Source organism: Megalops cyprinoides, chromosome 4 (genome assembly GCF_013368585.1).
Source record: "Megalops cyprinoides isolate fMegCyp1 chromosome 4, fMegCyp1.pri, whole genome shotgun sequence".
NCBI lineage: Eukaryota > Metazoa > Chordata > Actinopteri > Elopiformes > Megalopidae > Megalops > Megalops cyprinoides.
Window position 1 is genome coordinate 27,706,153 of NC_050586.1, and position 17,941 is coordinate 27,724,093.

Genomic DNA, 17,941 nt, shown 5'->3' on the forward strand with positions numbered 1-17,941 from the left:
GCCATCTCTGGCCCTTCCTGTGGGTTCAAAAGAAAGTGCACTGGGGGTTCTGCAAGATCATTCACATTCATCTGATATTTGAATATTCCACCAAAATCTAATATTAGAATAACTAAACCACGACACGCAACGTACACATACGCACGCACACACGCACAGGAGGACATCATGCAAGGCCCTACACATGATTTCATTTCATAATGGGAGCAGTGCAGGTAGAAACATACATTTTTCCCAAGAGTCACATTGTGCAGACGGATTCTCCTTCTGATTTTGGTACTTCTTGTGAAGCTGCACCCACAATAATGACATAATGGTTAATGGCTAACAGCTAACAGCAAACAGCTAAGAGAAGAGCTTCGGGCTACAGACAGCAGCAATACGGGATGAGAGGCCCACTGCAGGCAGGGGTGCAGAATTTTATCTCTTGCTGAGGGAGTTCAGCTGGAGGCTGTAGAGAATCAGAGAAACCAATCCTGATGGGGTTGAAAAAAAAAAACCATGTGATCTTTTTTCTGACGTCCGCAAGATATATTTGTGCGCTTTTTACTCTCCTCACGTCAGAGACGCCCCACATGAACCCCCCAATTGGGACCAATTCCTGACATTACCCCGAAAACAGACCATTTCACCCTGTTCTTCTGCGTGTCTCTAGAACCCCTGGGACTTCTATTTACTTTCACGCATTTAGGAACAATTCACAGGAAAACACCCACTCTGAAGCTTTCAAAAACTGCTTCTAAACTGCTTCTAAACTGCAAATAGAAATAGTAGCTTTGAAACTCCACTTAAAATGTAATGCAAGCACAGTATTTTTTACACAATGTCATGGAAAAAAAGCAGTTTACTCAAAAAAATGCAGTAGCTTTCAGGCTAAACATTACTTGTTATTTATACAGGCTGTACCGCTTGATTTATGTTTCTCATTCCACTTGCTGTACAGTCAGCATTATTTTGGAAAACGAAAATGCTGCTTCCCGTGATGAACGCTGCTCATTAACACTCCCATCTCTTCGTCAAAGCAATGGCCGTACGTGTGGAAATGTAACCCTGGCGTGGGAGGGCACCTTGGCCAGCAAATCACGCAGAATACCCAGAGGATCTGCTAGAATCGTGCCTCAAATAGCTCCACAGACCACTCAGCATCTTAGCGTTTATTAACCGAGCTGCTGCATTCAGATTTTGAAACAAAAACGTAGGAGCTGTTGAAAGTCAGGCTCTGGGAATATACCTGCAGCAAAACACTGGATCAAAAACCAAAGCCTGCTGAAATCCATGACACATCAAGACTGACTCCCTCAGCTTCACTACTGGTATCTTTTACCTCCTTCTCAAGCAGGGCTGAGTGACATACAACATGCTTTTTAACTCACAGACATCCTGAGCTTGTGTGACACATGATACATTTTAAATCACACTCTGTGCTTATGTAATATATATGACACATTTCAACTCATAAAAGCCCTGAGCTTTTGTAATGTACACAAGCTCACAGTGTCAGAGTGAGCTGCTGCCACCACCTCCTCTAGGCTGTCATCTGTTTGCATTTTTAGGTGGCAGCGGCTCACACACATCGGCAAAGCAGTCCCATTCCGAGGCACTGATCGCCGTCCCGGTCTCTGTCGGCTCAACATCTCTGAGACTGACAGGGCGATCGAAGGGCTGGCCGACGCCCGGTTTCAGTGACACACGTCACCCTTCACGCTCCGCTACTGACAGCTGCACGCCCGCACCTCTCTCGCCCCGCACGCCGCTTCCGCTGCAGCCGCCCGGCTCGTTTAAAGCCTGACTGACACCGATCGCCCTCTGCCTCCTCTCACACCCGACCCCTGCCACAACCCATCTACCTCACCGCACGCCCAAGTCTTTGCTACAGGCATATGCAGGCTGGAAACAGGCACACGTGGGCTGCTGGCTGCCACTGACCACTAGGAGCGCTAACGAGCTGTTTTTAAGACAAATCATTCAACGATTCGAGAAGAAAATCGTGTGCCCATCCTCCACACCCAAAGAAATCAGGCCAAGCAATGTACAAATAAAGTAAAGATGGTAGGGGAGCTTCCCACAGCATTTACCTCAATATGTACCCCAGGATCACAGCCAGGAAACGCACGCAGACATACACACACACACAGCTGAGTACAGAAGTCTTTGAAGCATAAACCCGCAGTGTGCAAACGGCACAGTTCCAAAGCTGCTCTGAATTGACCCCCCGCCTGCCAACACACAGCAAACACCGCCAAACAAAAAGAACAGTCCGCTCTGCTTACAGACGCACACCGGCTACCGGAACACTGATGATCGCTCTGCTTACAGACACACACCGGCTACCGGAACACTGATGATCGCTCTGCTTACAGACGCACACCGGCTACCGGAACACTGATGATCGCTCTGCTTACAGACGCACACCGGCTACCGGAACACTGATGATCGCTCTGCTTAATGGCGCTTGTGACAGATTTGTTCTGCTTTGATGTGCTTTTTCCCCGCTGGAGAGGACACGGAGACAGGACGGGGCATTCGATGCCAGGCGGATACGCCGGCCGTTATTTACAGACACGCGTTCGCGGGGGGCCTCACGCTGCCACAGCCTCGAGAGTCACCACCCAAGCAGCAAAATGGAAGAAATGCCATTATACTGCTGTCTGCTAAAGAGAAAATGGCCTCTGTTCCAGCACAAATCAGGACATGGCTTTGGCTTCTTTAAAAACAGGCCTAAATTTCTACGAGCTATTTCAACAAACAGACTCGCAAACAACTTTCTGTCCAGATTTTAAATCGCCTCCTCACGCCTCAGACAAAGGGAACAACTGAGAACACCAGATGGAACAGTTTCCAAAAGTGCGTTCACTTCACCCTCTCAAAACCAGCTATAGAAAAAACAAGCACACATTTGACCAAACAATGCTGCTAAAAAAAAGTGCCTTCACACAAGTTTGGTACGGACAAGGACTTAGTTCAAAATTCCCTTTGAAAAAAGGAGATCACCTAAATAAAAGAGAGGGAGGAGGATTTAAAAAACAGACTTTGATCTTGAGAATACCCAGGGTCCTTTCATCTGAGAGTGGGCTGGGATATTACTTCCTGTATCTCTTCTCCCCTTTAGTGGGGGAGGGGTTCTTTGGACCAGGTGCGGCAGTGAGGTGTGCCCTAAAAACACCCCCCTGTGTGGAGAGCATGTTATTTACTCTCTTCTGGAGAGGCCCGACACACACAATGAGCAGATGGGTCGATTACAGGTAGGGGCCATCCAATTATTATAAAGACAAGCAGCTAACAAGAAGATAAACTACTAGCTGCTGCCTGTGTGATGCCACTTTGGATATCTGTAGTCTGTCGTTTCCCTGTGCTAGCCTGTGTTCCTCCACTATGGTCTCCTTCTCTCACCTGTTTTGCAACACTGTGGTGTCCTTGTTAGTGCCTGTGCTCCATCACTGTGTTAATCTGTATTCCATTACTGTGGTCTCGCAACAGGATCTGTGTTCTGTTGCTATGGGCTCTCTGTGCTAGCTCGTGTTTCATCTCTGTGGTCTCCTGTGTTACACTGTTGTGATCTCTCTATGTGTGGCCAGCTGCTGGCCAGGGTGGCAGCCTGTGTGTGCGCATGCGCGTGCGTGCATGTGTGCATGTGCACTTGTTTCTGATCCACCCTCACCACCTTATTTCTTAATTAGCTCAATCATTTGCTGTGCTTGGCAATTTTTAATTAAACCATACATTATAGCCGAAGGACTATACATGAACACCATACTATTTACTTAATTGCTAATTGGCATATTAAGAAAGGGTAATGAGAATGAACACCAGCGCCACCCTCTCGCCGTGTTTCGGGGGAATGCGGTGGGGGAGGGTGGGGTGCCGTACCTGTGATGGCTAACTTGGAGCTCCCCCAACAGCTGGTTCTTGAACCACAGGTCAAAGTCCACGTTGTCGAACAGCTCGTAGGCCGCCAGTCCCACGGCGTTGTACACTACAAGAGGAAGGGGACGATGGGGGTGAAATTAGCTTTCCACACACAGCCTCTGCACTCCGAGATGTCACCGCCTTAGCAAGCTTCCCCTGACTTACAGTAAAGGTCAGGACACACACAGGATGCAGTGTGCGAAATAAGAAAGAGAGAGAGAGAGAGAGAGAGAGAGAGAGAGAGAGAGTGTGTGAGAGTGAGAGTGTGTGTGTGTGTATACATAAATATAAATATATACATATATATATATATATATATATATATATATAAAAAATTATATATATACACATACATATACATACACATATATATACACACACACTGTATATACGTTCATATATATATATATATGTTTATATAATTTAAAAAAATATAAAGCTTTTTCTACATGTAGAAACAATATTTTTCCAAGTGTGATACAGCCAGGAGACAACTGTCTCTGTCACTGCATGTGTGGATTGGATCACTTTGCTTATGTGGGATTTGCTGGGCGGGTCTAGCCAAGGCCTAAGCCAGTTTAGGGCATTTCCTCTCTTTCTCTCATGCACCCACTGATTTAAAATAGGGACATAGGTGTGTGGTTTCCCTCTACATCAGCAATATGAACCCCCCCACTGAATCCTGAAGGGCACTAGTGCCAGGCTCTGAAAGCAGTGGAATGTGGTATCCCTTCCAGCTGGATGCACTGACCATTTCCCAATCTGCCTTTCAAGAGAGATCTCCAACAATGTCAGTTTGTGAGGTGAAAGTGTCTGTAAACTAATTCCAACGAAAGCGACATTTCTTACAGAACTCGAAATCTCATTTCAGCGCTTAGCGCTCCAGACTCGGGTCCTGGAGGCAACGGGTTTTAACCCCATCTGTGACACTGCTTTTGGATGGATCCTCCTCCTCATATTTGAAAGGGAACGTGCTTTGCACATGCAAGTAAAACATAGGCAATGAAAGTTTTCTGTAACCACATTCAGCTTCTCCAGTGGGAGCCTTTATAGCTGGGTTACAAAAACACCATCAGCGCTTCAGATAAACCTCTTTCCTGCTTTTGCTGTCTACCAATCTCACACCTTGAATTCACCTGTGCATTTTTATCTGCACTCACTTGTAAACTGAAATATGTTCGCCTGCATGCATCTTTTATTTCACCTGTGGGGTTGGCCTTGTCCCCATTTTCATCTTAAAACCCACTTCAGGGCTGGTGTCAGAAACAGGCCTTCATTACAAACATTTTAATACAATGCATCTGACAGCTGTATTGCACAGAGTATTGCTAGTAAATTGTGCTTGTTCTTGTCAGATAAAGTAATCAAATATATAGTAATTAAATAACAGTAGAGAAAGGTACATAAAGAAAAGTGCACAGAAAAAACCCTGGAGGCCTGTGGATGATCAGAGTGAGCGCTGGTATGTGCCGACGTGAGCTGACAGATACAGTAGAGAGCACATTCTCTTCCTGTTCCCACTATCCTGTGGCGGCACCTTCCACTGTGACACGCACAGTTCTCACGGTTTTTGCAGAGGATCTGAGAAATCGATGGCACGAAGAAAACCAATCTGTTACAGAGTCTGGGGAGTTGTCCTAAACACACTCCTCCCATCCACCCACACACCACCCGACCATTTGCCCATTTGATGAGGTTATTGTTTTTCATACAATTCATACCCAAGTTCAAATATACTGGTCATATCACCCAACAGCCCCAGGGCCCACAAATCCATGACACAAGCCGCTTTCACCCTAGTAACTAGAATGACTTAATACAATATGATCCAATCACTGGTAAACTGAGTTACTTCAGCTGATAAGAAAATATTTCTTGAAGAAAAACATGTGAAAATAAAGGGGCCATATGCAATAAACAGAGGCCACAGAATGTGAACGTGACTGTAACCCAGACTAGAATAAAACGATTAAGGCTGAAATTCTTCTGTTACACTGCTTCCCTTTGAAAACCAACCAAGATCTCAACAATGGTTTAATTAGTGACTTTCTGATCTGAACCAGTCATAAGGTTTGGCTATGGGGTCCATGAAGCCTCATTGTACCACTATGTAAATGTGCTGTGAGAGTTTGGAGACACACGCTATTTTACAATGGGGGGGCAGGGTGAGTGTGTAAGAGAGTCATGAGAGTTTAAGAACGGTGGTTAAGCGTAGGAGATTGGAGAGACGCGTTAATTAAAAGAGGGCGAGGAAGAGCGTGCGGGTCTGAGAGGGACGCGCTTTCGTACCTGCATCCTTTATGAGCAGGGCCACCGGCTCCTCCACGTTAGTTGGTCCTGAAAGATGCAGACACAACATCAGGACAAGATATTCTGTCATCCAGGAAACAGGCAACATGCTGCCCCCTCCACAATTCACTGTGACCCCTCTGACACCTTCGAGTTCATTAAAATTTCATTCTGAATTCACTAAGACACGACCAGGCGAGACGGGTCAGAGACTTAACCCCAGAAAGTTCTCACTCCAGACCGAAACATTCATTTTTGTTTACAATTTTCCCAACCCTAATGCAATCTTGGGTGCTATTTTTTCATTAATATTTTATTATTGTATTGTCTTAATATTTTTTTTGTAAGGAAGACAATTATTTCTCATAGCTGAGTGATACAATAATAATTGTATAATGATAATAAGCATGTGTGTATAATAAGCATGTGATTGAATAAAAAAAATGAAAGTACTGTTACACGTAAATGTACATATTTATTGTCATAAGAAATGGAAGTTCTGAAATGTTGTTGGCCACCTCAACCAGGTCAGTGTTTTATTTCCGTATTCCCCCATCTATGCTTTGAGAGAACATTGTTTATTATTCATAAAGGAGCTTATGACTGAAGACTGAAAGATGTAGGTCATTATGAAGACAATATAGGCACAATTCAATACTCCCCATAACCCAACTATCTGGGTCCACCTGTCTTGGCTATCACCTGGTAAAAGGAGGTTTAGACATGGTTACATTACAGTTCTCGCGCTCTGCAGCAAACAAGACAACATAAAAGAAAGATAATGTGGGGAAAATACAACATCCGCACCGCTGATCCAACATTACAATTCATAACCCAGCCAAAAGGAATGAATATGTGCATTATTTATGTGTGATAATTATTGTCATTGTCTTCCTTTTTTGTCCCAGTAAACACACCCCTGTCATCTGTGAAGACTGAAAACAGGAAAAAAACACACAGCAAACACTGAAAAGCTGAGGGATTGATTTCTTTTTCGCTGCAATAATTATGATTATCATCACCCGCCTTTGTCAGATCCCCTACAAAATGAAGATGGCTAATGGGTCTCATATCCTTAACCTTATTTCCACTGTAACCAGCTGAAGCTGAGCTGACGTGCTGCACTTTCCCATTACCGTGCACTGGCCGACTTACAAGTGAGCAGTGAACAGAGTCTGCAAAACCAGCCTGCATCCACCAGTGCCCTCTTATCGGTCATAATACATGACAATGTTTCCCCTTTGGAGGACATAAACGCATCAACACTCAAGGACTAACCCATAGAACCTGCCCGAAATCACTTGCATTTCTGGTATGGATGCACAGAACCGTCAAGCACCTTTGCTGCAGGTGATCTTTGCATCTGGAGCCCAGTTAGCGCTAACGTTTCGGACACTTAACGTTTAACGGTTTGTCTCTCACTGGAGCATCAACATCCCCCCCATCGGACCTTCCCTGGAGAAGTGCGAGATTCCCACCACTCTCCATCACTGTCATTATGTCTGAGGCAATATCCAGTTCTGATCACAGCTGTTCTTTATTAGGTGGAATCATATAATCTCTGTCCACATTCACTCTGACACAACCAGCTTTGCCAATGAGTGGAACATTACACACCATTACTGATCAGAGGATCAGCAAACTCTTCCAGTACCAGAAAGCAGAACAGACATCACAGCAAACAATATCAACAGAAAACAATAAATTATAATGTAAAAAAAAAAAAATTAAATCACCCCATTATCTGAACTTTATAGGCAATTACGCTTTACAAATATTTAATGCAGGGGTGCAGAGGCAAAAAAAAAAAAAAATTACAGAAGATGTCAGAAAGGATTTGCTGATGTATTTTTCATGTGTTCCATTTGAGGCTTCACAGGCAATTCAGGTTGACACTTTATGGGCGGTTCAGAGGAACGCATTTCTCAGTTGACATGTTGCATTATTAATGCCCCTATCCAGGCGGGATTACATTGCTTATACATCACCCTCTCATACACCTGGATATTTCACTGTAGCACTTCAGCTTAAGCACCCTGGTCAAGGGCACAGCAGCGCTGCCACACTTGGGAATCGAATCCAAAACCTTCCAGCTCCTAAGCCACCATGCTACACTCTCTGCCCTGCGCTGCTGCAAGAAAAGCTGTATGGAGAAACAAGTCAATACCACAGGGGCAATAGAATAAATTAACTAACTGCCATCAAACGCAAAGTGGTATGAACTGTGGCCCTAGTGGAAGGCATGTAATAAAGATGGGTGCTCTCCATGGTCCTTGCTACAGTCCTGCAGAAACATTCCTCCATAAAGTTACAGCAGTGGCACTGAACCTTGGACTCCACTACCAGGGACGTGCTCCTTAGAGACTTACACCACGTTACAGACTTACACCTGGAGAATCTTACTAAAATCACAACCAAGTGCATGTCAGCTAGGGCTGTGGAGCCCTGCTTGGTTGCGGTTGACTGCTGATGTGACCGTCCACTGGAGCAAGGGTTGAACTGCAGATCTTTCCAACTGCACACCCCAGCATGGGTTGATTTACCTTGTAGATTCTGCACCATCTCCAGCAGCACAGGAGTCAGCGTCTGACTGTAGTTGTGAAAAATGTCCAAGAACAGCACTTCCGTGCAGGGCTGGAGACAAGAGGGAGAGATGCACCTTAAACACACCATCAAACAAACCTCAAACACAGAACCAAACAAACCTTAAACACACCGCCAAACAAACCTCAAACACACCACCAAACAAACCTCAAACACACCGCCAAACAAACCTCAAACACACCACCAAACAAACCTCAAACACACCGCCAAACAAACCTTAAACACACCGCCAAACAAACCTCAAACACACCACCAAACAAACCTCAAACACACCGCCAAACAAACCTTAAACACACCGCCAAACAAACCTCAAACACACCACCAAACCTCAAACACACCACCAAACAAACCTCAAACACACCGCCAAACAAACCTCAAACACACCACCAAACCTCAAACACACCACCAAACCTCAAACACACCGCCAAACCTCAAACACACCGCCAAACAAACCTCAAACACACCGCCAAACAAACCTCAAACACACCGCCAAACAAACCTTAAACACACCACCAAACAAACCTTAAACACACAACCAAATACACCCTAAATGTACATCAGAACACACAACCAAACAATTCATAAAACATACAACCAAAAAGAAAAAAACACACACAACCATACACATACCTCAAACAAAAAAGCCTATACACAAAACCAAACACGCAACTAAACACACAAACACCCAATCACACACTCTAAATACAAATTTTCCAGGACATGGTCTGCAAAACCATAACCCATAATCCATTACCCATAACCGGTCTGTTTGGGGATGTAAACACAATGATAGTTTGTGTTGTACTTTTTCTCAATGTCACAGCTAAAGGCTCCAGACTTTTAAAAAAGTGCTACGAAGAAGGACAGCACCGATAAAAAAAGAAAAACTTGTTTCGGAATGAATGCCATCAGAAAAGGGCTTAAAGGAGACTGATGCGTGGGGAAGATTAGAGAGAGCCGGCGGCTGGCGAAAGATTATCTGACCAGTGAAAGATCACCCCAGATTAACAGCTTGACCAGGAACGAGCGGTCAGACGCAGCCCAAGGGCATCTCTGCGAAGCATAAATCAAACTGCGCGCGGGCCTGGGTGCCGCGTCCGGGCCAAGCTCATCCCGTTTTCTGAGGCGTGACGCCCCCAGACACACGAGCGAGCGTCCGGGAGACCGTGCCAGTCAGAAGGGCATTACCCACAATCCATCACCGTCATGCTGACAGCAAACTAGAGGGGCCACGAATACTTTACTTTTTCACAGCAAACATCCACAGAACATCTTCAGGAAATCAGTTTCAGTGGAACTAATATGAGAGAAAACATTAATTCTTTCTTTCCTGGTACACATACGATGGTGGTAAAGCTTCGCGGTTTCATTCATTTATTTCCTCGACTGACTGGCAGAATCGATAACGGCCACATTCTGCATTACCATTAGCATGTAAAACACAGCTTATTCCGGTCGATTCTGGAATTCCTGAAGAACCCCAGATAAAGCGCTTCTAGTAAATGACACCCGCAATCGCTCGGATCTCTGCCCAATCCCCGGGTCGCGCTGGCGGTTCGGGGGCCGCACTTTCGCGCGAGCGGTCTTATCTTCACGAGGGGCAACCAGAGAAAATCCGGGAGCTGCTAATGGAGAGGGGAGATGTCCTGGGTCTGACCGGCGAGACGTGACCCCCCCCAAACCCCCCGCCGCCATCGCCTCCCTCAAGATTCATTAAAAGAAACTGATACAGCCCAGCGGAGGCTTGGAGAAACGTGCGGAGCTGGAGGGAGGGAGAGGACAGTGCAATACGGGGAATATAAAGGTGAAAAAAAAAGGAAGCACGTTTCGTTTAATGTGCAGCAGCAAAATGGCAAAAGAGTGCATGTGCATGACTGTGCGTGTGTATGGGCCCAGGCATGCTGCTGTGTGTGTGTATGGGCCCAGGCATGCTGCTGTGTGTGTGTATGGGCCCAGGCATGCTGCTGTACGTGTGTATGGGCCCAGGCATGCTGCTGTGCGTGTGTATGGGCCCAGGCATGCTGCTGTGCGTGTGTATGGGCCCAGGCATGCTGCTGTGCGTGTGTATGGGCCCAGGCATGCTGCTGTGCGTGTGTATGGGCCCAGGCATGCTGCTGTGCGTGTGTATGGGCCCAGGCATGCTGCTGTGCGTGTGTATGGGCCCAGGCATGCTGCTGTGCGTGTTCGCGCATGTGTCTGTTTTTATGTGCGTTCATGTGTGTTTGTACATTTGTGTGTTTTCGTAAAACCAGCACAGAAAATGATGATCTCCATGTCTTCAGGGATGTCAAATCATGTGTCAAAAATCCATCCCATCATCCCCCCCCCCCCCCCCCCCCCCCGAAAAAAAGGTGTCAAACTACAGCAGAATTGAATAGAAATGTACTGAAATTTTTTTATCCAAACCACCGGTTCTCTGCTGCCAAAAGATAAAAGTAAGAGAAAGTGCTGATTTTGGGTGCTGCCTTCATCCCACTCACACTCAGCCATGCCTTTGCTTAGTTCTGCTACAAGCCTCACCATCCACTGCAACAGACTGATTTTCTGCCAAGATGGCCCTTTATAACCCAATGATTTGTTGTGCCTACACTTCTGTCCCAAATAATAACTTCATCATGGAATATTCCCCCAGTGAGCACTACTCACCCGCAGACTGTATTTCCAGGAGTCGCCACCCGTTTCTTCCACGGCTACAAACGCCAAAAAAGGGGAGGGATAGAGGAAGGGAGGGAGGGAAAGAAAAGAAGACAGAGAGGAGTGTTAAACAAGATGGTTCCACTATACTGCCTAAGCAGCTGAACCTAAAGTGATAGTGAACTCCACAGTAACTTCCCGTGTAAATGTAAGCAATACAGACTTAAATTTGCTTCTGATGGGAAATGCATCTCAGCGAGGAAGCTCATCATACTACCTTCATCACAACTCTTTGAACTGTCTGGAGTAATCAAAAAAGACACACTACCCCAAAAAAGCTCTAAATAAACAAAGCTTTAATAAGCAAAACAAAAATCATACAAATATAACCAATGCATATCTTCATATCATGTAGACAAAGTACAGGAAATTCTCATTAAATGCTACATTAATCGTGCAATTAAAGCAAGAAAAGTGTTAACAATCTCTCCCACTGCAGGCTTTACCGCACACCTGGTGTTTCATCGCCATGGTAACCCTTTCCCCCGCATGGCCGATGCATTTAAATCCGCACGCGGTCAAGCGAGAGGCCGGAGCATCTTTACCTGTGGGTTATGAAGTTTCACTTGCGCTGAAATGCAATTAAAGTAACGTTCATTAAAACGATTACCTGTCTCCACGGTGGAGACGTGCTTAATAGGTGTGGACACCGATAATAGTACGAAGTTCGGAGTTTCTGTTTTGCTTTGTTTTTAAAGAATCACCTCTGCATAGCTGGTGTCAATAGTGCAGATCTCGACGCTAACGGAATCTGACGGCTACACAGCGGGCTTAATCTTAATAAAGTTAATCATAGCACTTTGAGCTACAGTCAGGGTAAGAATGCCAGACTGAGGCCTGATTTAGATACAGTTTCCAGGGTATATTATGGAGGATGGAGATGAAAGTCTTTAAGGAAAAATGTAGGAAAAAAGGTATTTATTCTTATACAGAAATAGAGCCTCAGCCTCTTGAGAGCTACTTCAGCCGCATGGGTACCCACTCCGTCACTAGATGAAGCCTAAAGTGGAACTGCAGATCCGCGGGGTTCCTTTCAGGGTGGAATTATGAATTCATTAATTAATCAATCATCGAATAATATCACCTTCCAGCTGCGAACGCCTGCAGGCACATCCCCTCTCTCCCCTCTTCTGCGATTCCTGTCCTATGTGTGCGGCAAGCGCCCGCGTAGCATCCACGCTACGTTACGCTAACGTTGCATTTCGTTTTGTTTTATCGCACGTGTGACTCCTCGGGTGCTGAGAGGGAAGGAGGGGGCATGCGGGCAGGCCATCTGCCGGGAGATTCGGGGTTCGCACACGGACACCCCGCTCACCTGCCTGTCGGCTCTGCCCGGCTGCCGAGGGCTGCTGGTGAAATGGGCCGGAACATTACTAGTCTGGTGGCCAAGTGGGGCTGGGGGGGTAGACTGCAGACGAGAGAAGGGGGCGATCCGGTCGAAAGGGGAGCACGGTTAGGTCCTCCATGACGCCAAAACGCCAACAACAACGTAAGCCTGAGTCTTGTTCTCCAGTGACCAGACCCAAGCCTTGCCCCATGACCAGACACTCGGGCACTGCTAGGCCTTCCTGCAAAATATCCTTTTTATCTACTACAGCTTTGCCTTTTTCCCCCTTAAGTACAAGTACAGCATTTTTCTGATCCTCAATCTGACCGAAGTTCAGCCACTCTGAAACTACATTTCGCCCGTGTAGGTGGCTCAAATTAGACACAGAAGGCTGAAATGCCATGTTCAACAGTAGGAGGGGTGACGCACAAGCTGATGCCAAAAGAGATATATATTTATAGATATATCTTCCATTAAAACCATCTAGATGTTTCTTCCAAAGCAATTTGGATTAAGCACCTTGCTCAAAGGAATGACGACAATCCTTCCCCTCAGGAATCAAACCAGAAACCTCTGGGTTACCACTACTGCCCTTGCCTACATTCTACACATTTAAAATCAGACGTATCCAGATGATGTAGGATTCCAAAAGTAGCAAACTGTTTTGAATTTTAAAAATCCACCAAAAATTATTTAGATTATCACATACAGACACACTACTGTGTGCTGAGTGTCAGAGGCCTTGAGCGCGAATATAGAAATGAAAGTTTTGGTACATAAATTAAATTGATTTTGTAGAAATAAAGAGCTGTAGCTGTGTGTATCTGGCTCCTTCTGATTGGGCTAATTTTGATCTTCAACATTTTAAGCACTCAAATATTTATTGCATCAAAAAGTTGTCCCAGTGTGAAATTTCACATGGGCCTCTTGTCTCTCGCGGGTTTCTGGTGTCTCCCGCGGATCAGGAAACTGGCACTGGCTGAGTTAACACAAATGCAGAAAACTTCAAAGAACTTCAAACCATTTATATGAATAATGACAGGGGGAATAGGCTTCGCTCTGGCGTGTGAGCAAAGTTTAGCAGCAAAAGAAAACCTACACAGTTTTTTTGTGTTTTGTGCAGCCAAGCGAGACACCGGATAACCGCCTTCATCGCGGAGCCGCGGAGCCGCGGACCCGAGGAACCGAAGAAGCTGCGAACACAGCGACCCTTTCACCGAATGGAGGGAACAGAAATCACTGGATGGAGGGATGACGCGCGTTCTGCTGCGGGGTGCCAGGACGCAGCATAAATAACGCTGTGCTGGAAATGTGAATATTAATGCTGGCAATTAGTGTCACATTTCTCATGATAATCTACAGCATTAACGGGATAAGGGGGCTGTCTGTTCCTGTTTTCAAAGTCATTTCTCACGTTGGAAACACCCACCTCCCCCCCCCCCCGTGTCCGCTGTGGCTTTAATGGCCCTGTGCCACACAAAACTGCTTCCTCAGCCAATGGGACGCCTCAGTGGGGCTTCCTCAGCGACGCCGCAGCCTCTAATGACAACACAGTGTTCCAACCAACGAGACGCATTCCAGCTAAATTCTGTGACATTGTATAAAGTCACCACTCTCAATGTTAGAATGTTAGTCTTGTGCCAGTGCACGTACCTTCAAATATTCAGACAGACAGATAAAAAGACTGACAGACTGATAGCAAGATTAAATGTTGCTGATTGGCTGGTTGTACGGGGGCACTGCCAAACTCTCTGGCCCAGAAGCAAAGGCTGTGGCCTTGATCCATGGTGGCTCCTGGCACGACCAAACTGAAGAACACAAAGTGACAGAAAGGAAAGAAACAAACAGAAGCAGTTACCAAAGCTTTCGGGGTCCTCCTCCCACATAGCCAGCTCTTCCTCTGTGAGCAGGAAGTAGTGGGACACCAGCCTGCGGCCGATTTCTGTCAGGGTCGGGTGGGTGAAGAAGGCCGTCTTTATCTTGTGTGCCTCCAGGCTCTCGGGCTTGCTGTCTGAAAGGCAGAAGCATCACACAGGTGGGTGCCCCGATTCGGCTCTGTGGTTGACACCCAAAAAAAAGGCCCCCCATCTCCCCTCACCAACCAGGTACTTTGGGACCAGGCGTAGCCCAGTTAAGGACACCAGCGATTTCAGACAGGGGGGCCAGAAAAATTCAGCAGCTGAAGTAACAAGAAAGCCAGGATACAGAAAACACAATTTTGTCCCATATAAACACACATCTTAGAGATTTTCATGTGTATATTCTGCTGATCTACCATTTCTGTGTCCGAGTTCACAACCAGGCAGCAGTTTCGCAGTGCTGCCGTTTTCACTCCTGTATGCCTCTGTCAATATCAACTTAACTTCCTTCTTTTCTGTTGCACAGTCCATCCAGCTCAGCTCAGAAATATAAGCTGACAAGACTGCACAAGAAGGCCAGGTCTCACTCACAGCTCACTGAGCTCTGTGTTTACAAGACTTCAAGATTTCTTTCACTTCAATAATGTAGAGATATGAAAGATACGGGCCATTCTGTTGCAAAGAATCCAGTGTTGGAGAGGGAAATACTTTTTTTCCAGTGGGAAGGTATTGTAACACGAAATTACTTTTTAAAACTGCACAGAGCTACATTCAAGCCGAAATCCCAAGGCCACTCTACAATATGTCAGTATAATGGGAACGAGAGAGAGCAAACAACTGACATTGCTCAAAAACCGAGCTTACACTCGTACCTTACAAGGTGCCTTGTTTTACTTGAGGGAGCATCTGTCGCTGTGTATGCCAGTCAGTGTGAGTGAATGAGTGAGTTAGTCTGTGAGAAGGTGAGTTCATTCGTAAGGGATAGAGTGAGTGAGACAAGAGAGACAGAGTGAGAGAATGAATAAAGAAGCGAGCGCCCTGCAGGTGGTCGGAAGTTCGCACCTTCCACGTTCTTGGCGGGCTTGTAGGCGTCGTTTTTGACGATCATCTTGATGAGGTTCATGCACTGCACGATGAAGCGCTCGAAGACCACGCCCTCGCCCACCTCAGTGAAGACGTAGCTGACGGCGAATTCCAGCGAGCGCTGGATCAGGGGGATGAAGGGGAAGGGGTGGTACTCCAGGAAATCCAGCAGCTGGAGGGAGAACGAGAGACGTCCCTCACACAGCCAGGGATTGCCCCGCCCCCTTTCTGACTGTCCAATGGGAGCACACACAACCGAACACCCACAGAAGGCCACAGCCAGCAAAACCCCTGCTTGCAAGCCAGCACCTATCTCGGTGATCTATTTACCTGCTGAACAAACTTAATCCAAACACTTACTAAGGCCACAAAAGAAGTCACTGATTGGCTAATAAACGAGCTACAGTTAAGTATGATTAAAATTCATGACTTTGTTTCATTTGTGAATAATTAATAGAGCAATTGTGTTTGTTGACCCCACCCCCTTACCAGCAAAATATTATCTGTTTGTATGTGTGTGACGGGGGGGATTTCTCTTTTTGTCTTTACTTACAACTTTTGTGTAGAGGATGATGGTCTTCTCCAGCTTCTCTCTGCAGACACTGCCAGGACCCACCTGCCTGCCTGGAGGGGGGACAGGTCAAACGCAAGATTGAGGCGGACACTCCTCTGTCAGCTCGCGTTAGAAACGCACAGCGCAGAGGAAATGACCCGAGCCCCACTGCACGCCTCGCGCAGCGATCGGACGCTCTCCTTCAGAGCATCTCCTGTTCTGCATCTTGCGCATTCCTACAGCTGTGCACTCTCTCAGGATTCAAACCAACAACCCTCCAGTCATAAGCCTAGTTCCTGTAATGCACTACCCCTGACTTCATCTCGCTTCTTTTCTGCACCATGCACAATCTGGTGATCAAATTCAAATCAAAATCTGCAGCTCAGCCCCCTCTCTCCCTCATTTCCCAGACAGCAATCTCAGACAGCCAGTCAAGCGTCAAGACAGGAAATCTCCATAGAAACATGACGGTCAAGCTGTCTTTTGTTTTTTTTTTTTTCAGGGTTATGAACATGGATTTTACAGGAGATGCGGGGAGGATAAGGTACACATGAACACGCACCCATAGTGCAGGCTGGCAATCAAAGCTCTCATCAAACCATCAGCACCAGGAATGACCACCCTCCCACACACACTCCATAGCAGCAAAGGAAAACACAGATCAGAATTCAGGACCAGAACCTATCAGCCCATCATATTACTCTCCTGCCCCAGAGCCCACTTCATTTGAGCAGCTGTCGACTGCTGAACCCTGCATCCAGCAAGGCCTACAGGAGAGCCCAGACACAGGTGAGGAAACAGGGAAGAAGAAATTGCATCTGCTGCAATGAAACCCAGAGTTCAGGCATTACTGACACGGTCTAAATGACAGCTGAAGGACACAGAGGGAAACCCTGAAAGGACACACCGTGGCTCTGCATTTAGACACTCTGATCTAATTTTCTGGAAAGTTCTCCTGTAATTTCCAGGCGGAGGCTTGCAAGCGCACAGAGTGTCAGGTCAAACCAGTTGAGAACAGCTGAAAACACGGCCCTTCCTTACGGCGAAAGATGACCGAGTTACCCCATAATGTTCATGTCACCTCGGCCACTCTGTGGGGGGAGTAATTTCGGTGTCTCTCGTAGGTTTATCCCGTCAGTTTAACCAAGGTGACACACCACATACTTTGTTTAAAACTTCCAAACCTTCAGCAGGTGTCACGTTCATTCCAAACACTTGCAGGTGATTATCTACGGCGCTTGTGAAAGCCGGGCTGCCCGTCACCGGATGCATTCAGCTCTTAACGAGCTGCAGCGGAACGGCACCATGCTTAATACAGACAGGCAGCTTCAGGTCAGAGCGCCAGATTAAACTTCTCCCAGCTAAAACAGAAATAAACAGGAGCCCAAAGTCTGGGCGCGCTGGGTCGCCTTTATCAGGCAGGGGCCTGATATTTCAGCAGGCTTTTTTTTTCTCATAAGCTTTCCTTATCACCCATGCCAAAATACCATGGGGAGTAAATAAAGGACCTGCTGCCTCCTCTGTAATGAAACCATACGGCGTGTGATATCAGCGCCCGATAATGGCCGGTGTCTCTGTCTGCCATGATGAGACTCAGCCTCCGGCTTTGATGGGAGACGCGGTCTG

General features: G+C 46.5%; 1 protein-coding gene across 1 annotated transcript in view; it reads right to left on the bottom strand.

The window, feature by feature from the left end:
- Positions 1-17,941, bottom strand: part of ipo11 (importin 11) — a 157,004-nt gene that overhangs the window by 106,921 nt on the left and 32,142 nt on the right. The window contains exons 9-15 of the mRNA XM_036527298.1: positions 16,316-16,386; positions 15,742-15,934; positions 14,679-14,831; positions 11,446-11,489; positions 8,739-8,829; positions 6,196-6,243; positions 3,868-3,973 (exon numbers count right to left, since the gene is read on the bottom strand). Coding sequence (XP_036383191.1) covers positions 3,868-3,973; positions 6,196-6,243; positions 8,739-8,829; positions 11,446-11,489; positions 14,679-14,831; positions 15,742-15,934; positions 16,316-16,386 — 706 coding nt within the window. The remainder of the gene's footprint in view (positions 1-3,867; positions 3,974-6,195; positions 6,244-8,738; positions 8,830-11,445; positions 11,490-14,678; positions 14,832-15,741; positions 15,935-16,315; positions 16,387-17,941) is intronic.